General features: G+C 42.5%; 1 protein-coding gene and 1 non-coding gene across 2 annotated transcripts in view; both read left to right on the top strand.

Annotated features, from left to right (window-relative positions):
• Psmd11 (proteasome 26S subunit, non-ATPase 11) overlaps nucleotides 1–24,207 on the top strand; it is a 40,664-nt gene that overhangs the window by 11,298 nt on the left and 5,159 nt on the right. Inside the window, exons 3-9 of the mRNA XM_070027223.1 lie at nucleotides 1,743–1,867; nucleotides 7,172–7,243; nucleotides 8,075–8,132; nucleotides 11,556–11,750; nucleotides 18,496–18,640; nucleotides 19,635–19,695; nucleotides 22,111–22,173. Of these exons, the coding sequence (XP_069883324.1) occupies nucleotides 1,743–1,867; nucleotides 7,172–7,243; nucleotides 8,075–8,132; nucleotides 11,556–11,750; nucleotides 18,496–18,640; nucleotides 19,635–19,695; nucleotides 22,111–22,173 (719 nt within the window). The remainder of the gene's footprint in view (nucleotides 1–1,742; nucleotides 1,868–7,171; nucleotides 7,244–8,074; nucleotides 8,133–11,555; nucleotides 11,751–18,495; nucleotides 18,641–19,634; nucleotides 19,696–22,110; nucleotides 22,174–24,207) is intronic.
• On the top strand, nucleotides 9,320–9,440 carry LOC138831180 (small nucleolar RNA SNORA57). Its single transcript, XR_011373131.1, has one exon. It is a non-coding gene; the product is annotated as a small nucleolar RNA SNORA57 (small nucleolar RNA).

Genomic DNA, 24,207 nt, shown 5'->3' with positions numbered 1-24,207 from the left:
TATTGAAGGGATAATAGCACAAAGGTAATTTTAACCTAAATTCCAAAAATAATTCCTTAGTTGTTTAGTTGAAACATTCCAATTTTTATTTATTTCTTTTTTTTGTCCGGTCGTGGGGCCTGAACTCTGGGCCTGGGCTCTGTCCCTCAGTTCTTCAGCTCAAGGCAAGTGCTCTACCACTGAGCCACCTTCCCAGCCCCAAGCCCTCCAATTTTTATTAATTTGACAAACACATCTTTCGTTTGTTGTTAATATGACTTTCTTGTAATTCTTGTTTTGTTATCCTTCTAAAAGAGGGAACAGGGCTGGGATGTAGCTTAGTGGCAAAACACTTGCCCAGTACCCCCCTTCCCCCCAAAAAAATACAGTTAAAAAAAAAAAGAGGGGAGCTGGGTGCCAGTGGCTCATGCCTGTAATCCTAGCCACTCAGGAGGCTGAGATCTGAGGATCTCGGTTCAAAGCTAGCCTGGGCAGGAAAGACCGTGAGACTCCTATCTCCAATAAACCACTAGAAAACCGGAAGTGGTGCTGTAGCTTAAGTGTTAGGGCGCTTGCCTTGAGCTGAAGAGCTGAGGGACAGCACTGAGGCCCAGAGTTCAAGCCCCATGACCAACAGCAACAACAACAACAACAAAAAAGGGAACATATTTTTCATTAATTGTTTTAAGGTTAGGTTTTGCAGATACAGGAGGAATTGTTGAAGGCAGTAGTAAAGCCTGAAGGGTAAAATAATGTAACTTTTTTGTTTTGGTTTTTTTTTTTGTCGGTCGTGGGGCTTGAACTCTGGGCCTGGGCGCTGTCCCTCAGCTCTTCAGCTCAAGGCGAGCACTCTACCACTTGAGCTACAGTGCCACTTCCGGTTTTCTAGTGGTTTATTGGAGATAGGAGTCTCACGGTCTTTCCTGCCCGGGCTGGCTTTGAACCGCGATTCTCAGATCTCAGCCTCCTGAGTAGCTAGGATTACAGGCGTGAGCCACCGGCGCCCGGCTAATAATAATGTAACTTTTTAAAGGCTGAACTGGAGAGTACTTTGAAAAGGAAAGAAGAGAATCTTCAATTGAAAATCTGTTTAAGGAACACTGACTGCTAAGACAGATTTGGGACTAAAAAGTGTTTTGTTTTTCATAAACTTTTATAACCAGATCATAGTTGTTTATGAAGTGGGCAGGAGCAGAGCATGTTGCATGTTCTAGAAATTACTTTGCTGTTTATTTTTCAATAGGATGGATAATGAGGAATAGATTTGAGTGTTTCATGGTCATTGATACTCTAGCAGTCCAGGGCTGAGTGGGGAATAGAATATAAATTTGGTGGTTGGCACTTGTGACTCATGCCTTTAATCCTACCTACTGGTGAGGCTAAGATCTGAGGATCAGTGTTCAAAGCCTGCAAAATTTGAGAGACTCTTATCTCCAATTAACCAGCAAAAAGCTGGAAGTGAAGGTGAGGCCAGTTTTGAGCAGAAATATCCAAGCAAGATTGTAAGACAGTACTGGAAAACACACACACACACGCACGCACGCACGCACGCACGCATGCACGCACGCACGCACGGTATATGATACTTATTTTTGCTACTCTCTGATCTGCTTGGAATGCCATAAACACTTCTAAGTTTTATTTAAAGTGATTCCAGTGATATTAATACTGATTTTTTTATGGTAGTAGGTCAGTTTTTCAAACCCATATTTTTGTCCCAATATTAATGTTTACTTTTCTTTTCTGAATTAATTTCCTCACAGAACTTGGAGGACTCCTGAAGTATGTACGCCCTTTCTTGAATTCCATCAGTAAGGCTAAAGCAGCTCGTCTGGTTCGATCTCTTCTTGATCTGTTTCTTGATATGGAAGCAGCTACTGGACAGGAGGTAAGTTATGTTAATGACAGAAAGTAGATAGTAGGGAACAAAGTTTATTTCACAGTTGCCTGCTTCACTGTGGTACTATGGAGGAGAGACAGCTGGGAGGACAGCTCAGGACTTATCATGTCAGTTTCTCTTTGTTACAGGGCATTTGATACTTTGAGTCTGTTCCATGCTTTGCTTTGTAAGTGGAGATTGTCAGTGGTCCCTGGAATCCTCATTACATCAGGGTCACAAACTGATTCTTGTCTTTGAGGTATTGTATTGCCACACCTTTGTAATGTTTTCTGTGTCTGTGGTACCTTTCATTTTGTGTCACAGAGCTCCTTATGAGCACTAATTAAGTCTTATGGCATCCTTTCTTGGCATGTTTTGTATTGTGTACATGCCTTTATTGAAGGGTGAGCATCCATCTGTTCTGTCTTATGTGCGGAAGTGACTATTTCTGTTCACGTTATTTACAAGTTCAAAGTAGATCTTGAACTGTTTGAATGACTGCCTCCTTTTTTTTTTTTCAAAGATAGATGTATTTTCTATTAATTCAGGAAGAGACATACAAAATTAAAAATTATTCAGTAAAGAATGGCAGATTCAAGAAAGTTATACTGTAGTGATTTGAAGCTGTTTGCTGTGCATTAGGCACTGGTATGGATGCTAGGGTACAGTTGTAAAAACACACAGCAACTGCTTATTTATTTTTTTATTTCTATTTTTTTGTCGGTCATGGGTCTTGAACTCTGGGCTTGGGTGCTGTCGATCAGCTCTTCAGCTCAAGGCACGTCCTCTACCACTTGAGCCACAGCACTGCTTCCAGTTTTCTGGTGATTTATTGTAGATAAGAGTCTCATGGAGTTTCCTGCCCAGGCTAGCTTTGAACCTTGATCCTCAGATCTCAGCCTCCTTAGTAGCTAGGGTTATGTAACAGGCATGAGCAACTGACTAAAGTTGCAAACTAACTTGGAGCTTTTTTAAGTAATTATTTGAGGTGATCTTTTGTACACTGAAGTCACAGAATTTTCTCCTTCTTATAATATAAAGCTTCCTGGGTAGAACCTCATTTGTCTAATGATAAATTCTCTTCTTTTGTAGAAGTATACTCAACTCTTATTTGATGCTGCCTTAAAATTAGTGGGATTTAGCTGGGCATTGGTCGCTCATGCCTGTAATCCTAGCTACCTAGCTACTCTGGAGGCTGAGATCTGAGGATTACGGTTCAAAGCCAGCCTTTGATCACCAATAATCCACTAGAAAACTGGAAATAGCGCTGTGGCTCAAGTAGTAGAGCTCTTGTCTTGAGCTGAAGAGCTGAGGGACAGCGCCCAGGCCTAGAGTTCAAGCCCCACTACTGACAAAAAAAAAAAAAAAAAAATTAGGGCTAGGAAGGTGGCTCAGTGGTAGAGCGTTTGCCTTGCATGCTCGAGGCCCTGGGTTCGATTCCTCAGCACCACATAAGCAAAAAGAAAAAAGCCGGAAGTGGTGCTGTGGCTCAAGTGGTAGAGCACTAGCCTTGAGCTGAAGAGCTGAGGGACAGCACCCAGGCCCAGAGTTCAGGCCCCACGACCGGACCCCCCCCCCCCCAAAAAAAAAATTAGTGGGATTTATTGGCCTTTGTTATATGGCCTCATGTCTGGTAGGCTCTCCCTTTTACTACCTTTGTACATTGCCATTGTTCATTGAATGTTGTATTTTTGTCAACCAGTGAACTTTGTTCTTTTTCCTATCTTCCTGGAAAAAAGGGAATATTATTAGGTATTTTGTTATTTTATTACCAGTTTTACTTTTTTTTTTTTTTTTTTTTTGGTGCCACTCTTGGGACTTGAACCCATTGAGTGTTTTGCTCATGGCTTGTGCTATACCACTTGAGACACAGTTTCGCTTTTGGCTCTTGGTGGTTAGTTGGAGATAAGAGTCTCAGGACTCTTCCCAGGATGCTCCTAAGATCTCCGTCTCCTAAGTAGCTAGGATTACAGGCATGAAAGAGATATATATTAGCCACTTGAGTAGCTATAATCACAAATGTGAGCCATTGCTGCCTGGCTGTTTTTCACTTTCCTTATAGTTGGTATATTGGCCTGTGTGTCATAACTCTTGTATTTTGGCAGTGGGACATTTTTCATCGGTTGTTCAGATTGATCTTTTTTCTTACATTCTAATCCTGAACTTACTCAATACAGTTCTTTGATTTTATACAATGAAGTATAATATAAAATGTTACAAAGTTGTAAAGTTCAAATTTACATACTGATTGACTGTACAGTAAAATAATACAAGGGCAACACACCTATTGCCAGGGTGAACTACAAGACCACTATAAATAGTGATACAGGGTTTCAGTTTGATCTTAACATGGTGCCCAAGGGGGGTGGGGGACACCCCCCTGCCCCGCCCCTCATTGTATTATCTCAAATCTTTGATCACCTTATCCAAAGTACCCAATCTCTGCTTTACTTTTCTTACTGTTTACTTGTTTAGCACCTACCTGTTCCTGGTTAGGATAAAAGTTCCATAAGGGTAGCTACTTTGTCTTACTTACTGCTTAGTCACTGGCATTTAGAGTAGTTTGCCTCCCAGGAATTACATACTAATACTTGTTAAAGGAGTTTATTATGTCTTTTCTGTGGTAAATGTTCAGAAAATACTTTTAAGATCTAAGGTTAAGCCGGGCGCTGGTGGCTCACGCCTGTAATCCTAGCTACTCAGGAGGCTGAGATCTGAGGATCACGGTTCAAAGCCAGCCCGGGCAGGAGAGATGACCGTGAGACTCCTATCTCCAATAAACCACCAGAAAACTGGAAGTGGCGCTGTAGCTCAAGTGGTAGAGCGCTCGCCTTGAGCTGAAGAGCTGAGGGACAGCGCCCAGGCCCAGAGTTCAAGCCCCACGACCGACAAAAAACAAAACAAAACAAAACAAACAAAAAAAAAAGATCTAAGGTTAGAGCTGGGAAGGTGGCTCAGTGGTAGAACGCTTGCCTTGCATGAATGAGATCCTGGGTTCCATTCCTCAGTACCACATAAGCAAAAAGAAAAAAGCCTGAAGTGGTGCTGTGGCTCAAGTGGTAGAGCGCTAGCCTTGAGCTGAAGAGCTGAGGGACGGCGCCCAGGCCTAGAGTTCAGGCCCCACAACTGGACCCCCCTAAAAAAAAAAAGAGTTATCTTAAAGGGCTGGGAAGGTGGCTCAGTGGTAAAGTGCTTGTCTTGCATGCATGAGGCCCTGGATTCGATTCCTCAGCACCACATAAGCAAAAAAACCCAGAAGTGGCACTGTGGTTCAAATGGTAGAGCGCTAGCCTTTAGCTGAAGAGCTGAGGGACAGCGCCCAGGCCCAGAGTTCAGGCCCCATGACTGGCAAAAAAAAAAAAAGATCTAAGGCTAGTTGAGCACAGGTAGCTCACTCTTGTAATCCTAGCTACTCAGGAGGCTGAGATCTGAGGATGGAGGTTAAAATCCAGCCTGGGAAGGAAAGTCCATGAGACCCTTATCTCCAATTAACCACCAGAAAAATGGAAAAACAAAAAACAAAAAAACCGGAAATGGTGATGTGGCTCAAAGTGGTAGAGTGCTCTCACCTTGAGCTGAAGAGCTGAGGGATAGCACCCAGGCCCAGAGTTCAAGACCCATGACCTACAAAAAAATAAAATTAAAAAAAAATCTTCAACTTGATATAGTCCTAAAGATGGTATAGTTTCCATTAAGATCTTCATTTCTATGGCTTGGAGCTTAGAAAGTGAAGGCCAATGCCAGGCACCTGTGCTTCACACCTATAATCCTAGCTACTCAGGAGGCTGAGATCTGAGGATTGTGGTTCAAAGTCAGCCCAGGCAGAAAAGTTTGTGAGACTCCATCTCCAAAATAACCAGCACAAATCTGAACCACAGGTGTGACCAAAGTTGTAGAGTGCCACAAGTGAAAGAAAGGTCTTGAACTCAAGCCTTGGTATTGACTAAAAGAAGAAAAAGGAAAAAAAGAGTGATAGCAGAGATGAAAGGGAGTGGACAGTGGTGGGGCTAGGGAGGAGTGGTTGGTAATATAAGGGAGGTGGAAATGTAGGGTAAAGAGAAGAGAAAGAAGATTGAACCCAGACCCTTACAAATAGTAAACCTTTCCTTCTAGGCATCAAGGAATTGCCTATGAGAAGCCATTGTTGTGGTCTGCTTAACTGAAATGCTTTTTTGTGTGTCTCGGTTGTGGGGCTTAAACTCTGGACCTGATCTCTGTCCCTCAGCTCTTCAGCTCAAGGCAAGCACTCTACCACTTAAGCCCCAGAGTCACTTCCAGTTTTCTGGTGGTTAATTTGAGATAAGAGTCACACTGCCTGGGCTGGCTTTGAACCACGATCTTCAGAGTAGCTAGGATTACAGGTGAACCACTGGTTCCTGGCTTAACTGAAAATCTTTTTTTTTTTTTTTTGGGTCCAGTTGTGGGGCCTGAACTCTGGGCCTGGGCGCTGTCCCTCAGCTCTTCAGCTCAAGGCTAGCGCTCTACCACTTGAGCCACAGCGCCACTTCCGGCTTTTTTCTTTTTGCTTATGTGGTGCTGGGGAATCGAATCCAGGGCCTCATGCATTGCAAGGCAAACGCTCTACCACTGAGCCATCCTCCCAGCCCCTTAACTGAAAATCTTAATAGCACACTTTCAGAAGCCTTACACCTCAGCACTGATGGCTCATTCCTATTATCCTAGCTGCTGGATGATTGTAGTTTGAAGCCAGCCTGGGCAAAAAAGTTCATGAGACCCCATATCAACCCATAAAAAATGAGGCACAATGGCTTTTGCCTGTTTCCTAGCTATGTAGGAAGCATAAAGAGGAAGATTGCAGTCCAGGGCCTTCCCTGGCAGGCCTCTATTTTTCTCTCTAAAAATAAAACAACAATAACAACAAAACATCTTAAACTTTCAATATTTAATTTCCCTTGGGTAGAAACTGATGATTATTTCTTAGCCTTTTAGATTATGTGGGACTCATGTTTTCTATTATATTGTTTGGTAAAAACACTGAGCAAAGTATTTTTATTTCCATTCATATCATGAACTTATTCATGTTTCTTGAAAAGGTAGACTCTCAAATAGGAAGATCTTTTCCAAAAGAACACAATTTTAACCTAGACTTGGAGTGTAAAAAAGGAGCTGATTTTTCATTATGATATAATGATTACTTACTGAGATACTATAGATTGTTATACTTGGCAACAAATAGAGCAACATGTATAATATGGAAGGAAAACAGTAAAACTTTTTTATTCTCTAAGGCCTAGTTGGTTGGAAGAATGTAATGACATGTGTTACATGAACTGGTGTCTCTCCTTATTTTAGGTTGAGCTGTGTTTAGAGTGCATCGAATGGGCCAAATCAGAGAAAAGAACTTTCTTACGCCAAGCTTTGGAGGTATGTACCCACGTTAGCACTGATTTTAGGCATCTAGGTGTTAGATTGTGAATGTAAATAATGCCATCCTGATCAAAAGTACCTTCAACTTTGTATTATACAGTCACTAAAAGACTGTGATAATGCTCCCAGTTAGAGAATTGTTTGATTGAATGTTTTTTGTTTTTTTGTTTTTTTTGGTCCATTGTGGGGCCTGAACTCTGGGCCTAGACACTGTCCCTGAGCACTTCAGCTCAAGGCTAGTGCTCTACCACTTGAGCCACAGCACCACTTCCGGCTTTTTCTGCTTATGTAGTGCTGAGGAATTGAACCCAGGGCCTCATTCATGCAGGCAAGCACTCTACCACTGAGCCATCTTCTTAGCCTTCGATTGAAGTTTTGAGACAGATTTGCTATTTTGGGTAGAGAAATAAGCAGCAACATGGTAAAGTTTACAGCAAGTTATTGTCTGTAGTAGGAGACAATACTATGGACTAAATCATTTGTTGTGCTGAATTTTTTTTTTTTTGGGGGGGGGTCTGGTCATGGGGCCTGAGCGCTGTCCCTCAGCTCTTCAGCTCAAGGCTAGTGCTCTACCACTTGAGCCACAGCGCCACTTCCGGCCTTTTTCTTTTTGCTTATGTGGTGCTAAGGAATCAAACCCAGGGCCTCATACATGCAAGGCAAGCACTCTACCACTGAGCCACCTTCCCAGCCCCTGTTGTGCTGAATTTGAGGTTATCATAGAACATAAATTCAACAGTAACAGTTCTGTGACTGTTCTTTGATTTCTTTCTGGTTATTTTTTTTTTTTTTTGGTCTTCTGTATTCAATGCCTTTTCTCTTTCCCAGGCAAGACTGGTGTCTTTGTACTTTGATACCAAGAGGTACCAGGAAGCATTGCATTTGGGTAAGTAAACTGGTAGACATTAGTAAGACATCTTAGCCAGCTAAATGAATATATTCTAAACGACTATTCTTGCTAATTATCTATTAATCATTTGTAGTCTACCTACCTCTAAGAAAGATCTCAGATGGTTTACCTTTATAGAATTTGTCATTGCAAAGTGATAATTGAACTTTTGAGAAATGGGGTGTAGTTCAGTGGCATAAAGTATTTGTTGAGTAAGTGTGAATCCCTTGGTTCACATCTTCCCACAAAAAACAACAAAAAACCCTACAGTTAAATCTGTTAAATTTAGAAAACAAAAGTATCTGTTCTTAAATCCCCTTAAATTTAGAGATCTATTTTATTGAAATAGTTGATGTTTTTCTAAATATTTCTCTTTTTTTGGGTCCAGTCGTGGGGCCTGAACTCTGGGCCTGGGCGCTGTCCCTCAACTAACTCGTCAGCTCAAGGCTAGTGCTCTACCACTTAAGCCACAGTGCTTCTTCTGGCTTTTTTTTTTTTTTTTTTTTGCTTATGTGGTGTTGGGGAATCGAACCCAGGGCCTCATGCAGGCAAGGCAAGCACTCTACCACTGAGCCACCTTCCCAGCCCTCTAAATATTTCTTTATTGTTATTTTTTTGTCTGTTGTGGAGCTTTACCTCAGGGCCTGGATGCTGTCCTTGAGCTCTCTCAAAGCTAGTACTCACCCAGTTTGAGCCACAGTCCTACTTCTGTTTTTTGAGTGATTAATTGGACATTAGAGTCTCCTGGGGACTTTTCTGCCTACGATGGCTTTGAACCTTGATTCTCAGATGTCAGCCTCCTGAGCAGCTAGGATTACAGGTGTGATCCAGTGGCACATAGCTTATTCACTTTTTTTGACACAAGATCTTGTTTACATCCAGTCCAGGTGGCTTCAAATATATATTCTTTCTACCTTCATCTGCAGAGTGCTGGGAATATAGGTATAAATACATACCACCATGCCTGGCTTTAGTGTTTCTATTATAGTCTTGTGTTTGCTAGACAGGGAGAGAGTAAGGTCAGGTTCCTATCTAGAATGGTTTTGAGTAGCTAGGATTATAGGCATGAGCCATCAGCACTTGGCCCTTTGTGAGATTCTTATCTCTAATCACCAAAAAGTCAGAACTGGAGTTGTGGTTCAAGTGTATAGTGGTATCTTTGAATGAAAAAACTAAGGGACAGTCCTTCATTTCTTGGCAGGGACTGGGTGTGTAGAAGGAAAGGGCTTGAGCCTTCTTGGGGTCATGTCTTTGGTGCTAGCAACTTCTTGTTTGCCGGTTCTATCTCCAAGTGCCAGGACACATGGGGATTACAAACAAACTAAGGGACAGTACCCAGATCCTGACTTCTAGCCTCAGTACTGGTATGCACATGTACGCAACACCGCCCCCCCCTTCTTCCCACCTCCCCTCCCCCGCCCGCCCGATCTTAGAAGAATCTCTTTTCTTTTCTTTTCTTTTTTTTTGGGGAGGTCCGGTTGTGGGGCCTGAACTTAGGGCCTGGGCACTGTCCCTTAGCTCTTCAGCTCAAGGCTAGCGCTCTACCACTTGAGCCACAGCGCCACTTCCGGCTTTTTTCTTTTTGCTTACGTGGTGCTGAGGAATCGAACCCAGGGCCTCATGCATGCAAGGCAAGTGTTCTACCACTGAGCCATCTTCCCAGCCCAAGAATCTCTTTTCTTTTCCTTTTTCTTTCTTTTTGACAGTCCTGAGGCTTGAACTCGGCCTCAGTGCTGTCCCTCAGCTCTTCAGCTCAAGGCTAGTGCTCTACCACTTGAGCTACAGTATCACTTCTGGTTTTCTGGTGGTTAATTGGTGATAAGAGTCTTATGGACTTTCCTGCCTGGGCTGGCTTTGACCCACAGTCCTCAGATCTCAGCCTCTCAAGTAGCTAGGATTACAGGAGTGAGCCACCAGGGCCTGGCTACCTGAGCTATTGTTGCTCAAGGTTAGCACTCTACCACTTGAGCCATTTCTGGCTTTTTCTGTTTTTGTGGTACTGAGGAATCGAGCCCAGGGCTTCATGCATGCTAGGCAAGCACTCTACCACTAAGCCACATTCCAAGCCTCTTTTTTTTTTTTTTTTGGTTGGTCATGGGGCTTGAATTCAGTGTCTGGGCACTGTCCTTGAGCTTTTGTGCTTATGGGTAGTGCTTTACCACTTGAGCCACTGTTCTACTTCCAGGTTTTTTTTTGATGGTTAATTGGAATGAATCTTTTCTGATCTGGGCTGCCTTCAAATCACAATCCTCAGATCTCAGCCTCCTGAATATCTAAGATCACGTATGTGAGTCACTGGCACTCAGCCAAGAAGATCTTATTTTTTTCAAGATACTATGGTTTGAACTTGGGGATTCAGTTATTAGGTTGGTGCTCTACCACTATCCACACCTTCAGCAGAAATCTTAGGAATGTGCTTATAGGGTTCTTGGCGCTAATGTTGTCCTTAGAAAGAAGGAAAGCTTAAATATTTATATTTCATGATTTGGCAGGAGTGGGGGAAGGGTGTGAAGGTCCAAGGGAAGGGAGCAGAAGAATGGAGAGAGGAAGGACAGGTGAATACTCATAATGTACATATGTGAAAATGGAACCATGTAACTTAAAGAGCATGGATGGGATTAGGAGGGATGGAGGAGGAGAATGGAAGGAGTGACAGTGATCAAGTTGCTTTGTACTCATAATCTGACTTGTTGAATTAAAACCCCATTGTAGGGGCTGGGAAGGTGGCTCAGTGGTAGAGCGCATGTCTTGCATGCCAGAGGCCCTGGGTTCGATTCCTCAGCACCACATAAGCAAAAAGAAAAAATCCGTAAGTGGCACTGTGGTTCAAGTGGTAGAGCGCTAGCCTTGAGCTGAAGAGCTGAGGGACAGCGCCCAGGCCCAGAGTTCAGGCCCCACAACCGGACCCCAAAAAAACAAAAAAACAAAACCCCATTGTACAACTGAAGATAATAGTAATAATAAAATATGTGATTCTTTTTTGGAAGATAGCATATTAGAAGAATATTTACTTCTTACAAGGTCCCTAAAGGTAACTTTTTTGAGTTCAGGCAGGTTTCATAATCCTGAGTGTTTTAAGGGTGGACAAATGAGATTTTTATAGTATTACAGTACTAAGACTATGGCTAACGCCGGGTGCCAGTGGCTCCTGCCTGTAATCTTGGCTACTAAGGCTGAGATCTGAGGATCACGGTTGAAAGCCAGCCTTTGCAGGAAGGTCCATGAGACTCATCTCCAATTAACCACCAGAAAACTGGAAGTGGTGCTGTGGCTCAAGTGGTACAGTGCTTGCCTTGAGCTGAAGAGCTCAGGGAAGCGCCCAGACCCAGAGTTCAGGTTCCATGACTAACCAAAATTAAAAATAAAATAAATACATCAATAAAAGACTATGGCTAACATAGATGTCTGTGTCTTTTTCAGGCTCTCAACTACTTCGGGAGTTGAAAAAGATGGACGACAAAGCCCTTTTGGTGGAAGTACAGCTTTTAGAAAGCAAAACATACCATGCATTGAGTAATCTGCCGAAAGCCCGTGCTGCCTTAACCTCTGCTCGAACCACAGCAAATGCCATCTACTGCCCCCCTAAATTGCAAGCCACTTTGGACATGCAGTCAGGTAACTATCATAGCTATTCCTTTCATACATCATGTAGAATCGTATATATGTAGGATATAGCATATGATATATGTATTCTCATACTATTATTCCTGGGATGTTTTTGTAGTGGCTATCTTACTGGAGCTTGAACTCAGGGCCTGCTTAAGCTTCTTTTGCTCAAGGCTAGCATTCTACCACTTGAGCCACAGCTATACTTCAGCTTTTTGGTAGTTTATTGGAGATAGAGTCTCTTTCTTGCCTGGATGGCTTTGAATATCCTCAGATCTCAGCATCCTGAGTAGCTAGGATTACAGGAGTGAGCTACAAGTGCTTGTCTTCAGCTTCTCTTTTTAATTTCCTAAAATATATTAAGAATACGCTTATTAAAAAAGGAAAAGAATATGCTTATCAGTGCTTGATAGGCAACCTGACTATTGGAGAGGTCTGTCTACCTTAGGCTTAAAAGTCTGTCTTCATTTACCTCTTAGTCACTTAGAATGGTAGCATTTCTCTTCAGAATTACATAATTCAAGTCAGTTAACTCTTTGAGAGCTTTTTTAAGCTTTTTTAAGCTTTTTTTGGGGGGGAGGAGGGGAGTGAGGGGGGTCTGGGTGCTGTCCCCGAACTTGTGTTCAAGGCTAGCCCTCTGCCACTGGAGTCAAGCTCCACTTCCAGCTTTATTTGGTGGTTAATTGGAGATAAGAGTCTCATGGACTTCCCTGCCCAAGCTGGCTTCAAACTGTGATCCTCAGATCTCATCTTCATGAGTAGCTAGGATTACAAGCATGACCCACTGGTGCCTAGCTATTTCTTTATTTTTTAAAAATCAATTTTTATATTGTTTATAAATATTGCTGGAAAGCTCATATATATCATCCTTATTCTGTCAGAACATGGTAAAATATATTTTATAGCTTTTTCCCCCCCAGAGTTGAGGACTAAACTCAGTGCTCTTCCACTGAGCTAAATCCCTAACTGCAGTAAAATATATTGATAGTTACTGCAATATTGATAGTTTTTTGTTTGGGGAGTAATTTTGACTTCTCTCAGTCATTCCTCCTACCTAGCTGATCAGTTTCATATCAATCAGTCTCTACAGATCACTCTAATTAAGGCCCATTGGAAATTGTTTTTATTGGTTTAACTGTCCTTAACCACATTTTTAATCCATTCTTTTCTCGGACTCCAGTGGTTTTTTTTTTTTTTTTTTGGTTGGTCCTGGGGCTTGAACCCTGGGCCTGGGTGCTGTCCCTGAGCTCTTCAGTTCAATGCAAGCTCTCTACCACTTGAGTCACAGCACTATTTCCAGTTTTCTGGTGGTTAATTGGAGATCAGAGTCTCACAGACTTTCCTGCCCAGGCTGGCTTTGAACTGTGATCCTCAGACCTCCTGAGTAGCTAGGATTATGGGGATGAGCCACCTGTGCCCAGCTTTATTTTTTTAAAAATAAGGATCTGGGGCCTGAATTCAGGGCCTGAGCGCTATTCCTGACCTTTTTTGTGCTCAAAGCTAGTGCTTTATTACTTTAGCCACAGCTCTCTTTCTGGCCTTTTGGTGGCTAATTGGAGATAAGAGTCTCAAGGCCTTTGCTTCTGAGGCTGCCTTCAAACTGTGCTCTTCAGATCTTAGCCTCCTGAGTAGGTAGGATTACAGGGCTGAGCCACTGACATTTAGCTTCCAGTGTCTTTTTTTTTTTTTTGGGTCCGGTCATGGCGCCTGAACTCTGGGCCTGGGCGCTGTCCCTCAGCTCTTCAGCTCAAGGCTAGTGCTCTACCACTTGAGCCACAGTGCCACTTACGGATTTTTTCTTTTTGCTTATGTGGTGCTGAGGAATCGAACCCAGGGCCTCTGGCATGCAAGGCAAGCGCTCTACCACTGAGCCACCTTCCCAGCCCCGCAGTGTCATTTTTTTGAGACAAAAGTCTATAAACTTGTAACTCTTAAAATTCTCCACTGATGGGTTTAATTCCCAATTTATTCAACACTAAACATAGAAAGTAGCAAGAGCTACTTTGCTTAGCTCTGGGTTCAATCCTTAACACTATGAAAAAAAAAACACCTAAAAAATTTCCTATGGTTTTCATGTTTCCCATTCTAAATGTTAATAATTTAACATGGAGTATGTCCTTTCCTTTTCCTTTTCATCTCTGGTTTTCATTCTTAGTCATTAATTGACTTTATGCTCTGGGTGCTCTATGTTATGCCCTACTTCTGTTTCTTTGTATGTTTTATCTTCTTTGCTTAAAATTCTGCATTCACCCTTTTCCCTCAGCCAGTTCCTGTGTATCCTGCATTTGGCTTAGGTGTCTCCTTTGAGCACCTTTCTTTCTGCTTTCTGTTTTGCTTTTGAACTTAGTAACCAAAGATGTTTTCTTTTATGCTCATTATGGTACTTATCTCTTTACTTCTGCTTTAGTGACCATCTTTTCCCCCAAACTCTGTGCTCTTGGAGATATTGCCATGTCTGTTTTGTATAGTAGTTATTTCCATGCTTAGCACATGGCAGGCTCTCATTAATGTTTGCATTGAATGAGTGACAGTTTAGTGTATGTGCATGTGTGTGAGATGGTCCGGGGTACTATCACAGCTCCACTTACGGCTTTTTTTTTTTTTTTTTTTAAAGTTTATTAGAGATAAGAGCCTCATGGACTTTACTGCCCTGGCTGGCTTAAATTCCCTTTCCTCAGGGCTGGGAATGTGGCTTAGTGGTAGAGTGCTTGCCTAGCATGCATGAGGCCCTGGGTTCAATTCCTCAGTACCACCTAAACGGAAGCCAAAAGTGGCACTGTGGCTCAAGTAGTAGAGCACTAGCCTTGAGCACAGAGAGGCTTAGTTAGGAACAAAGCCCAGGCCCTGGGATGGGAAAAAAATAAAAAAAAAAAAAATAAAAATCTCTATCCTCAGATCTTAGCCTCCTGAGTTGCTAGAATTATAGGTGTGAGCCACTGGCAGTCAGCTGACATTCTAGTTTTTATTTTAAAAAATAAACCTCAGGGCTGGGAAGTTGGCTCAGTGGTAGAGCGCTTGCCTTGCATGCCTGAGGCCCTGGGTTCGATTCCTCAGCACCACATAAGCAAAAAGAAAAAAGCCGGAAGTGGTGCTGTGGCTCAAGTGGTAGAGCGCTAGCCTTGAGCTGAAGAGCTGAGGGACAGCGCCCAGGCCCAGAGTTCAGGCCCCATGACCGGACCCCAAAAAAAAACAAAAAAAAAAAAAACAAAAAAAAAACAAAAAACAAAAAAAAAAAAAAATAAATAAACCTCATATAACAACCATGATATTCCTAGTGCTGCTGTATTGCTTATTTACTAATGCATTTGAAAAAACCATTAAAGTTTTGTCTCAGCCTTTGGGCCTGCTGAACCCACCACCTATCCACCCAACAAACTTAGTTCCTAGTCCCACTATGTAGTGTAGAACCACTTCAGACTTTAAATTCTGCTTCAACTTCCTAATAGCTATACCAATTCCAGCTCACTTTTTTTTTAACCCTTTTCTAACTGGTTATTTTGGTTGTAGCCAATTCTTTCCTCGCTGGGAGAAATGGGAAAATAAAGTTATGTCTCATTTAGCTGGGCAACATTAATAGTTTGTAGGATCTTTTTTTTTTTTTTTTTTTTGGTCGGTCATGGGACTTGAACTGTGGGCCAGAGTGCTGTCCCTCAGCTCTTCAGCTCAAGGCGAGCACTCTACCGCTTGAGCTACAGCGCCACTTCTGGTTTTCTGGTGGTTTATTGGAGATAGGAGTCTCATGGTCTTTCTTGCCTGTGCTGGCTTTGAACCGCGATCCTCAGATCTCAGCCTCCTGAGTAGCTAGGATTACAGGCGTGAGCCACAAGCGCCCGGCAGTTTGTAGGATCTTAAAGGAACTTTTTTTTTTTTTTTTTTTTTTTGGGTCCAGTTGTGGGGCCTGAACTCTGGGCCTGGGCGCTGTCCCTCAGCTCTTCAGCTCAAGGCTAGTGCTCTACCACTTGAGCCACAGTGCCACTTCCGGCTTTTTTCTTTTTGCTTATGTGGTGCTGAAGAATCGAACCCAGAGCCTCAGGCATGCAAGGCAAGCACTCTATCACTGAGCCACCTTCCCAGCCCAAAGGAACTTTTCTTGATTATAGAAAGGTGCACAGTTTCCACCAGGCATCTTTAGTTAAGGACTGTAGTACAACAAAAGGATTTGATTAGTCTCAAAGTGAGAGCTCTTGTGCAAAGGTAGGGTAAAAGGGCTTAACGTGGTTATTGGTTCAGAAGTTCGCAACTGGCATGCCATTTGTCACAAATTTGCTACAGGTGGATTAAATATTGACTTCTTGGGATCATGGGTGAGGAGCTTAGTTCTATTGTGTGCTGTGTACTTTCTGTGTGTACCTTGATGTGAAGAAGATTGGGAAACAATGTGTCTAATTTGAGAAGGAGCTAGGACAGAGTTAGAGTTTAATCCAGATGTACTAAATCTTAGCCTCTCAAGCTGAAATGTTCATTTTTATATTATCTCAGGTAATACGTTCGTTTAGAATTAACTCATTGGGAGCAATGCAGTGTCTATAAACAGGAGAGGATTAGTGAGGTGAATTATGGTACCATCCTAATGAAATACTAAGTAGTAGCTACTCAGGAGACTGAGACCTATAGGATTTCAGTTTGAAGCCAGCCCAGGCAGAAACATCTTTGAGACCCCCTTCTCCAATTATCCAACAAAGTACCTGACTGAAGGTGTAGCTCAACTGGTAGAATGCTAGCCATGAGCATAAAAGCTACGTGAAAGCATTAGGCCTTGAATTCAAGTCCCATCACTGCCATAAAATAAAATAAAAGAATGCTATTTGGGCCAAGTGCCAGTGGCTCATGCCTATAATCCTAGATACTCAGGAGCCTGAAATCTGAGGATCTAGGTTCCGAGCCAGCCTGGGCAGGAAAGTCTGTGAGACTCTTATCTCCAGTAAACCACCAGAAAACTCTGTAAGTGGATCTATGGCTCAAGGTGTAGAGTAGCCTTGAGCAAAAGAAATTAAGGGATAGCACCCAGGCCCTGAGTTCAAGTCCCAGGACTGGCATAAACCAAAAAAAAATCAAAAGAACCCTACTTAGCTATGTATCATTAAGTTTATGGATTTGGCATTATGTGAGATCTGTACACTGTTTATTTCTAGAAAAAGAAGCATATCCATAAATGCTAAGTATTTGAAGTAAAAATAAAAGATGTTAGGGTTGCTTCAGCATTAAAATGCCAAACTTAGAAAAACTTTTTTATTGTTATTAAAATAGGTCATTCAAGCAGTCTAAGGGTAAACATGACCCTTTCCAATGGCTCCAATGATAGCAAAAAGTAGGATTATGGGAAGAAGCATGAGGAAAGGGTGTTATACTACATTTTGGGTGTTTTGTTTTGTTTTTTGGTATATTTCAGGGCCTTATGCTTGCTAAGCAGGCACTACCCTACTACCCCTGAACCACACCTCCAACCCATTTTTCTGCATTGTTTCTTTTCTTTTTTTTTTGGTCAGTCGTGGGGCTTGAACTCTGGGCCTGGGCACGCTTCAGCTCAAGGCAAGCACTCTACAGCTTGAGCTGGTTTATTGGAGATAAGAGTCTCACGGACTTTCCTGCCTGGCTTGGCTTTAAACCTCAATCCTCAGATCTCAGCCCCCTGAGTAGCTAGGATTACAGGCGTGAGCCACCAGCACCCGGCTGCATTGTTTATTTTCAAGGTAGTGTCTTGGTTTATTCCAGAGCTGGCTTGGGCTATGATCCTGTTAACTTTTGTGTTCCAGTGTGCCACTACACCCAGCTGTTGGTTGAGATGGAGTCTTGAGAACTGCTCTTTCTCTGGTGTTGGCATTGAAACAGTCTTTTATTTTCATCTGAAGTAATTGGGATTACAGGCTTTAGGTATCATGCCCAGCTATACTGTGGATTATAGTAATAATTATTTCTAGCATCCCCTTTGAGACTCTTAACCCTTTGGGGAATTTAATATTAGAGTATAACATTGAGGTGAGAGGGTTCTAATCTTAGCACTTACTACTATCTGGCTATGAGTTTGACAGGTCCTTTATCCTCACTTGACTTCATCAGTTGGGGAAGATTTCTAAGGTACTTCTCAGCTCTGATCTTTTTTTTTAATTCTTCTTTTTTCTTTTTTCCTCCTTTATAGTTTTGGAGCTTGAACTCAGGGTCTTCTGCTTGTTAGGCAGGTCTCTTACTCCTGAGCCCTACCTCCAGTCCTTTTTTGTTGTGCTGGCTATTTTTGAGATATGGTCTTGCTTCTGCCTGGATATACATGCCTGAACTATTATCCACCTATTTTAGTATTTTTTCTTGTTGCTGAAATGATAGCATAGGGCTGTACAGAGAGGTTACAGTTACATCACTAGGTAATGAGTACATTTCTTGTTGGGCATTTTTACCCCCTCCTTTGTTTTTCTCCTACTGTCCCTTCCCTTCGCTACCTCCCTCCATACCCAGCTTCTTTATGGAGATGGAGTTTGATTAGACTCCTGTCTAAGTTAAGGTATAATCACAGTCCTTCAATCTCAGCCTCCTATGTAGCTGGGATGCCAGGTATGCATCATTGCTCCCAGCCATTAGTTGGGTAGTGATGAGTCTCTTGATCTTTTCTTCCTGGACTGGCCTTGAGCCACAATCCTCTTAAATTCAACTTCCCAGGTAGTTAGAATTATAGGCATGAGGCACTGGTGCCCAGCTCCCAGCGCTGATCATTTATGGTTCTGTTATTTTATATGGTTCTTACTACTTTCTTTTCAATGCCCAGGTATTATCCATGCAGCAGAGGAGAAGGACTGGAAAACTGCATACTCATACTTCTATGAGGCATTTGAGGGCTATGATTCCATCGATAGCCCCAAGGCCATCACATCTCTGAAGTACATGTTGCTGTGCAAAATCATGCTCAACACGTAGGTGCACATTAACTCTGGAATATATGAGCTCTAGTCCTTCGATTAAGTCTGTCTGCTATGGCAGAGGTGGCTTGGGAAAGAAATTTGGCCAGTTTTATAGTTGGAGCTGGCTGAGTTAGAGTGGGGGGTTCAAAGGAATTCTAGAGCATTTTTATTTGCTAATCTTTCAGAATCTGGGAGATGCATTTTGGAAATTCCTTTCTTAGCCCCTCTTAGAGAATTTGCTCATTCTTCAGGTCAGGAAAAGCTGATAGACCAGTGCCAAGTGGGCCACCAACAGTGGGGAGGACAGAACTAAGATATTGGAGAAAGTACGCGACAAAAAATACGACAGGTCTTATTATTAAGAGTTCTATTGATTCATTCAAATTCGGTTGGGGATAAATGAAATCTGATGGACTGGGGCTCTTAAAATCTTTGGATTAGGGGTTGTGTTTCCCTCACCACCCCCAGTGTTGAGGATTGAACCCAGAGCCTTACACAGGATAGGCAGGTATTCTATCAACTGAAATATGCTCCCAACCCAGGTATGTTTTAATAAGATTTTTTAGACCGGGATTTGACTTGAATGTTCTTTTTTTGTTGTTTTTTTTTTTTTTTTTTTTTTTTGACTTGAATGTTCTTAAAGTCTTATTGGATCTGTTGCTTTTGGTAGGTTTGGTTGGGCTTCCTTTTTAACTTTTAAGTGTTCTTTTTTTTTTTTTTGCTTTTTATTGCTAAGTTGTGGTCTAGAGTGGAAAAAAAAAGGCCTCGCTTCTGCAATTATAGGTTTTGGATTTGGGCTGATTTTCTCTATGGGTAGCCTTCACAGTCAAATTCTGGTAAAAAGAAATTTACCTAAACCTTTGCTTAGGATCATAACTGGAGCCATTGACCAAGTATTTTCTCTATGGGCAGCCTTCACAGTGAAATTCTGGTAAAAAGAAATTTACCTAAACCTTTGCTTAGGATTATAACTGGAGTCATTGACCAAGTGTTTCTTTTCTTCTAGCCCAGAAGATGTCCAGGCTTTGGTGAGCGGAAAGCTTGCACTTCGTTATGCAGGGAGGCAGGTATGGAATACCACAAATGGAGTTCTACTCTGCAACCAACTTGTCAGAATCATATTTGAGTGCTCTTCAGATCTCCCTTCTACTCTTCTCCCCCTTCCTGCTTTCTTCCCCTGAACCCCTCCAGTGTGTTTCCTGTACTGTTAGATGCTGGTCCCAGACAGTTAGTTGGCACTCTTATGGATGGCATAGAAATGAACTGTGGTATAAATCTGGTAGCATTTAGCTTTGACTAGAATATCTATTTACCTTCCATGAACTTGTCTTGCAAATTTAACCTGTGAAGAATATGATATCTTTTTTTTTTTTGGGTCCGGTCGCGGGACCTGAACTCTGGGCCTGGGCGCTGTCCCTCAGCTCTTCAACTCAAGGCTAGCACTCTACCATTTGAGCCACAGTGCCACTTCTGGCTTTTTTTTTTCCTGCTTATGTGGTGCTGAGGAATCGAACCCAGGGCCTCATGCATGCAAGGCAAGTGCTCTACCACTGAGCCACCTTCCCAGACCCTCTTTTTTTTTTTTTTTTTGGTCTGGTCGTGGGGCCTGAACTCTGGGCCTGGGCACTGTCCCTCAGCTCTTCAGCTCAAGGCTAGTGCTCTACCACTTGAGCCACAGCACCACTTCCGAGTTTTTTCTTTTTGCTTATGTGGTGCTGAGGAATCGAACCCAGGGCCTCATGCATGCAAGGCAAGTGCTCTACCACTGAGCCACCTTCCCAGACCCACATCTTGATTCTTGAGTATGGAGCCTAATTAGATCTGATGCACAAGTTGCTTTAGAGAGGTTAGATTACTTGATGCAGAAAATAGATTTTGAGACCCATTCCAGTGTTTTCTCAGCTCACTATACTTCTATTCATATTTTGAGTTTTGAGTATGGTACAAAAAGAGACCCTTGATGATTTACAGTCCTTGTTGTGGTAGGTATATGATTATGACTTGTGAGAAAAAGCAGTTGTGAAGGTAATGACTCAGATGTCTGTACTATCCCCTTTTGCTTGATGAACACTAGCTAAGTAATCTTTCTGGGGCTAGGTGCCCATGGCTCATACCTGTAATGATAGCTATTCAGGAGGTTGAGATCTGAGGATCATGGGTAAAAGCCTGGGCAGGAAAGTCCTCAGGACTCTTATCTGCAATTATCCAACAGGAAACTGGAACTGGTGCTGTGGGTCAAAGTGGTAGAGCACTATCCTTGAGCCAAAGAACTCAGGGACAGTACCGAGGCTCTTAAGTTCAAGCCCCATGACTGACAAAAAAAAGATCTTTCTGAATTTTACATGTTGTTGTCTCTAACCTGACAGATCGGCCTTCCTACTATAACTCTGTAGGAATGCCACAAAAGATGATTTCTTTTTGGTTTCTTCCTTCTCTAGAGCTGGCCCTAATTGCTTTTTTTTTTTTTTTTTTTTTTAAATGTTTTGGTGTCTGTCCTGGGCTTGAACTCAGTGTCTATGTGCTGTCCCTGAGCTTTTTTGCACAAGGCTAGCACTCTACCACTTGGGTTGCTACATACCAGCTCTATTTAAGTATGTAGACCAACACAGAGAAGTTCCTACTCCTTTGTACCTCAATGACCGGTTTTAAGCAGGAGCTAGACTAATCTAGAAATATGGGTGTTAACATTTCTTGCTGAGTGGAGATTTCATAGCTTGTGTGTCTTATTTATAATGAGCTTAGATATTGCCCTTATGTACTTCTTAACACTTCAGAGTTATACTATTCAAGTGTAATGTATAGAATATTAATGCCTCCAATATAATAAAAATAGACCTCATGGTGCCTTATATCAGGTCTAGTAGAATGAATCTTGATTAAAGTATAAGTACGTTGGGGCTGGGAAGGTGGCTCAGTGGTAGAGCGCTTGCCTTGCGTGCATGAGGCCCTGGGTTCGATTCTTCAGCACCACATAAGCAAAAAGAAAAGAGCCAGAAGTAGCGCTGTGGCTCAAGTGGTAGAGTGCTAGCCTTGAGCTGAAGAGCTGAGGGACAGTGCCCAGGCCCAGAGTTTAGGCCCCACAACCAGACCCCCCCCCCTCCAAAAAAAAAAAATAAAGTATAAGTACGTCTTGGGGTAGGAATAGTTGGGTGTGTATGTAAATAAGGATTCTTGAAGGAAGGGGAAGAAAATCACAGTTCTCCTGCCATTTTCTCTTAGCTTGTCACTTCTGGAGAATGCTATATTAAGGTCTGCCTTTTTGGAAATATTCCATTTAAGTCACTTCGTGTCTCAAAGAGAATCTGGTTTGCATGTAATCATATTCAATACTTGCATTTCTTCTCAGGTCTCTGAAAAAGAGTGGTGGTGGGGTGGATTCTTTATTGCAGATTTTGTGTGGACATACCAAACTGTTAGGAGGTTTTGGGTGTATGTGAGTACACTGAATAGATCACTTTCATGATTTATCTTTTTATTCTTAGACAGAAGCATTAAAATGTGTGGCTCAGGCTAGCAAAAACAGATCACTGGCAGATTTTGAAAAGGTGAGTATGGTATTGATTGGTAGGGAATGGGTGGAGGAGAGGGACTTTTAAGTTTTGAAGTAAGTAAAGATAATGTAGGGCAACCCCATACATCCTTCACCCAGTACAATATCAAACCCAAGAGATAGGTCATTAGTTTTGTACACGAAGGTTGTGAGATGATCTTGTAAGTATCGTGTACATGTAATACTTTGCAGTTCAAAAAATTCTTTGTCGGGCTGGGAAGGTGGCTCAGTGGTAGAGCGCTCGCCTTGTATGCCTGAGGCCCTGAGTTTGATTCCTCAGCACCACATAAACAAAAAGAAAAAAGCCGGAAGTGGCGCTGTGGCTCAAGTGGTAGAGCTGAAGAGCTGAGGGACAGCGCCCAGGCTCAGAGTTCAGGCCCCATGACTGGACCCCCCAAAAAAAATTCTTTGTCATTTTTTTTTTTTTTTTCCCACAATAAAGCTATTACCTTCATTCTGGGTATGTTGTAAATCATGCAGCCAGTAATACAGTGTGATTTGATGCTAGGCCTACTGCTTATTCCACTCAGCACAACTGTAGGTATTTCTTCACCTCTCAAAAAGTCATTTCTGTGGTTGTTTTGTTTTGCTGGTACTGAGGTTTGAACTTAAGACCTTGTATTACTCGGCTTGTTTGACTGGTGCTCTAATATTTGAGTCTTGCCTTCAGCCAGTTTTTTGCTGGTTAATTGAAAATGGAGTGTTAAGACTTCTATGTTCATTGGCTTTGAACCTTAATCCTCCAAATCTCATTCTCCTGAGTAGGATTATAGACATCAAGTATCATTGTTACTTGGCAAAACAGGTCTTTTTTCTTGATGTTGGTTCTGAAGCTTGAATTCAGGGCCTGCAAACTGTCCCTAAGCTTATTTTGCTCAAGGCTAGTGCTCTACCACTTGGATTAGGTGAGATTAGTAGTTAGGATTACAGGCATGAGCCACCAGTACCTGGCTAAAACCAAAGTTTATTTATTTATTTTGGTTGGCCATGGGGCTTGAACTCTGGGCCTGGGTGCTGTCCCTCAGCTCTTCAGCTCAAGGCGAGCGCTCTACCACTTGAGCTACAGCGCCACTTCTGGTTTTCTGGTGGTTTATTGGAGATAGGAGTCTCACGGTCTCTCCTGCCCGGGCTGGCTTTGAACCGCGATCCTCAGATCTCAGCCTCCTGAGTAGCTAGGATTACAGGCGTGAGCCACCAGCGCCCGGCAGTTTATTTTTTTGTTTGTTTTTGGTTTTTTTTGGGTGGGGGGAGGTCTCATTTTTGGGCCTGAACTCTGGGCCTGGGCGCTGTCCCTCAGCTCTTCAGCTCAAGTCTAGCACACTACCACTTGAGCCACAGCACCACTTCTGGCTTTTTTTTTTCTTTTTGCTTATGTGGTGCTGAGGAATCGAACCCAGGGCCTCATGCATGCAAGGCAAGCGCTCTACCATTGAGCCATCTTCCCAGCCCTAAAACGAAAGTTTTGATGTATGCATTCAGCCTGTGATACTGTTCTAAATTTTCTTTGTTACCTCTGCCTTATGCTTTGGGAAATTTCAAAATGATAGACACACTATTCTAAACCTGAGAGGGGTTATTATTTTCTAAACTTTTTTTTTTAACTTTTTTTTTTTTGTCTTTTTTTGGTACTGGGGATCGAACCCAGGACTTGCTAGGCAAGTGCTTTGCCACTGAGCTACATCCCAGCCCTATTTTCTAAACTCTTAGTCTGAATATAGTAACCAACTTCAAATCAAAATTTAAATCCTGGCTGGGTGCTGGTAGCTCATGCCTGTAATCCTAGCTTCTCAGGGGGCTGAGATCTGAGGATTGTGGTTCAAAGCCAGCCCAGGCAGCAAAGTCCATGAGACTCTTTTTTTTTTTTTTTTTAATTTTATTTTATTTTATTTGAGAACATACTGTACAGAGGGGTTACAATTACATGGGCAGGATAATGCATACATTTCTTACCAAGCATTGCAGCCTCCTCCTTTGTTTACCCTTCACCTCCCTTCCCTGCCTCCCCCCTCCCCCCACCCAATTATACCCC

This window comes from Dipodomys merriami, unplaced genomic scaffold (genome assembly GCF_024711535.1).
Source record: "Dipodomys merriami isolate MVZ:Mamm:240054 unplaced genomic scaffold, mDipMer1.0.p SCAF_19, whole genome shotgun sequence".
NCBI classification, from domain to species: domain Eukaryota; kingdom Metazoa; phylum Chordata; class Mammalia; order Rodentia; family Heteromyidae; genus Dipodomys; species Dipodomys merriami.
The sequence above is the reverse complement of the archived record's forward strand: the minus strand, read 5'-3'. Positions and strand labels throughout refer to the sequence as shown.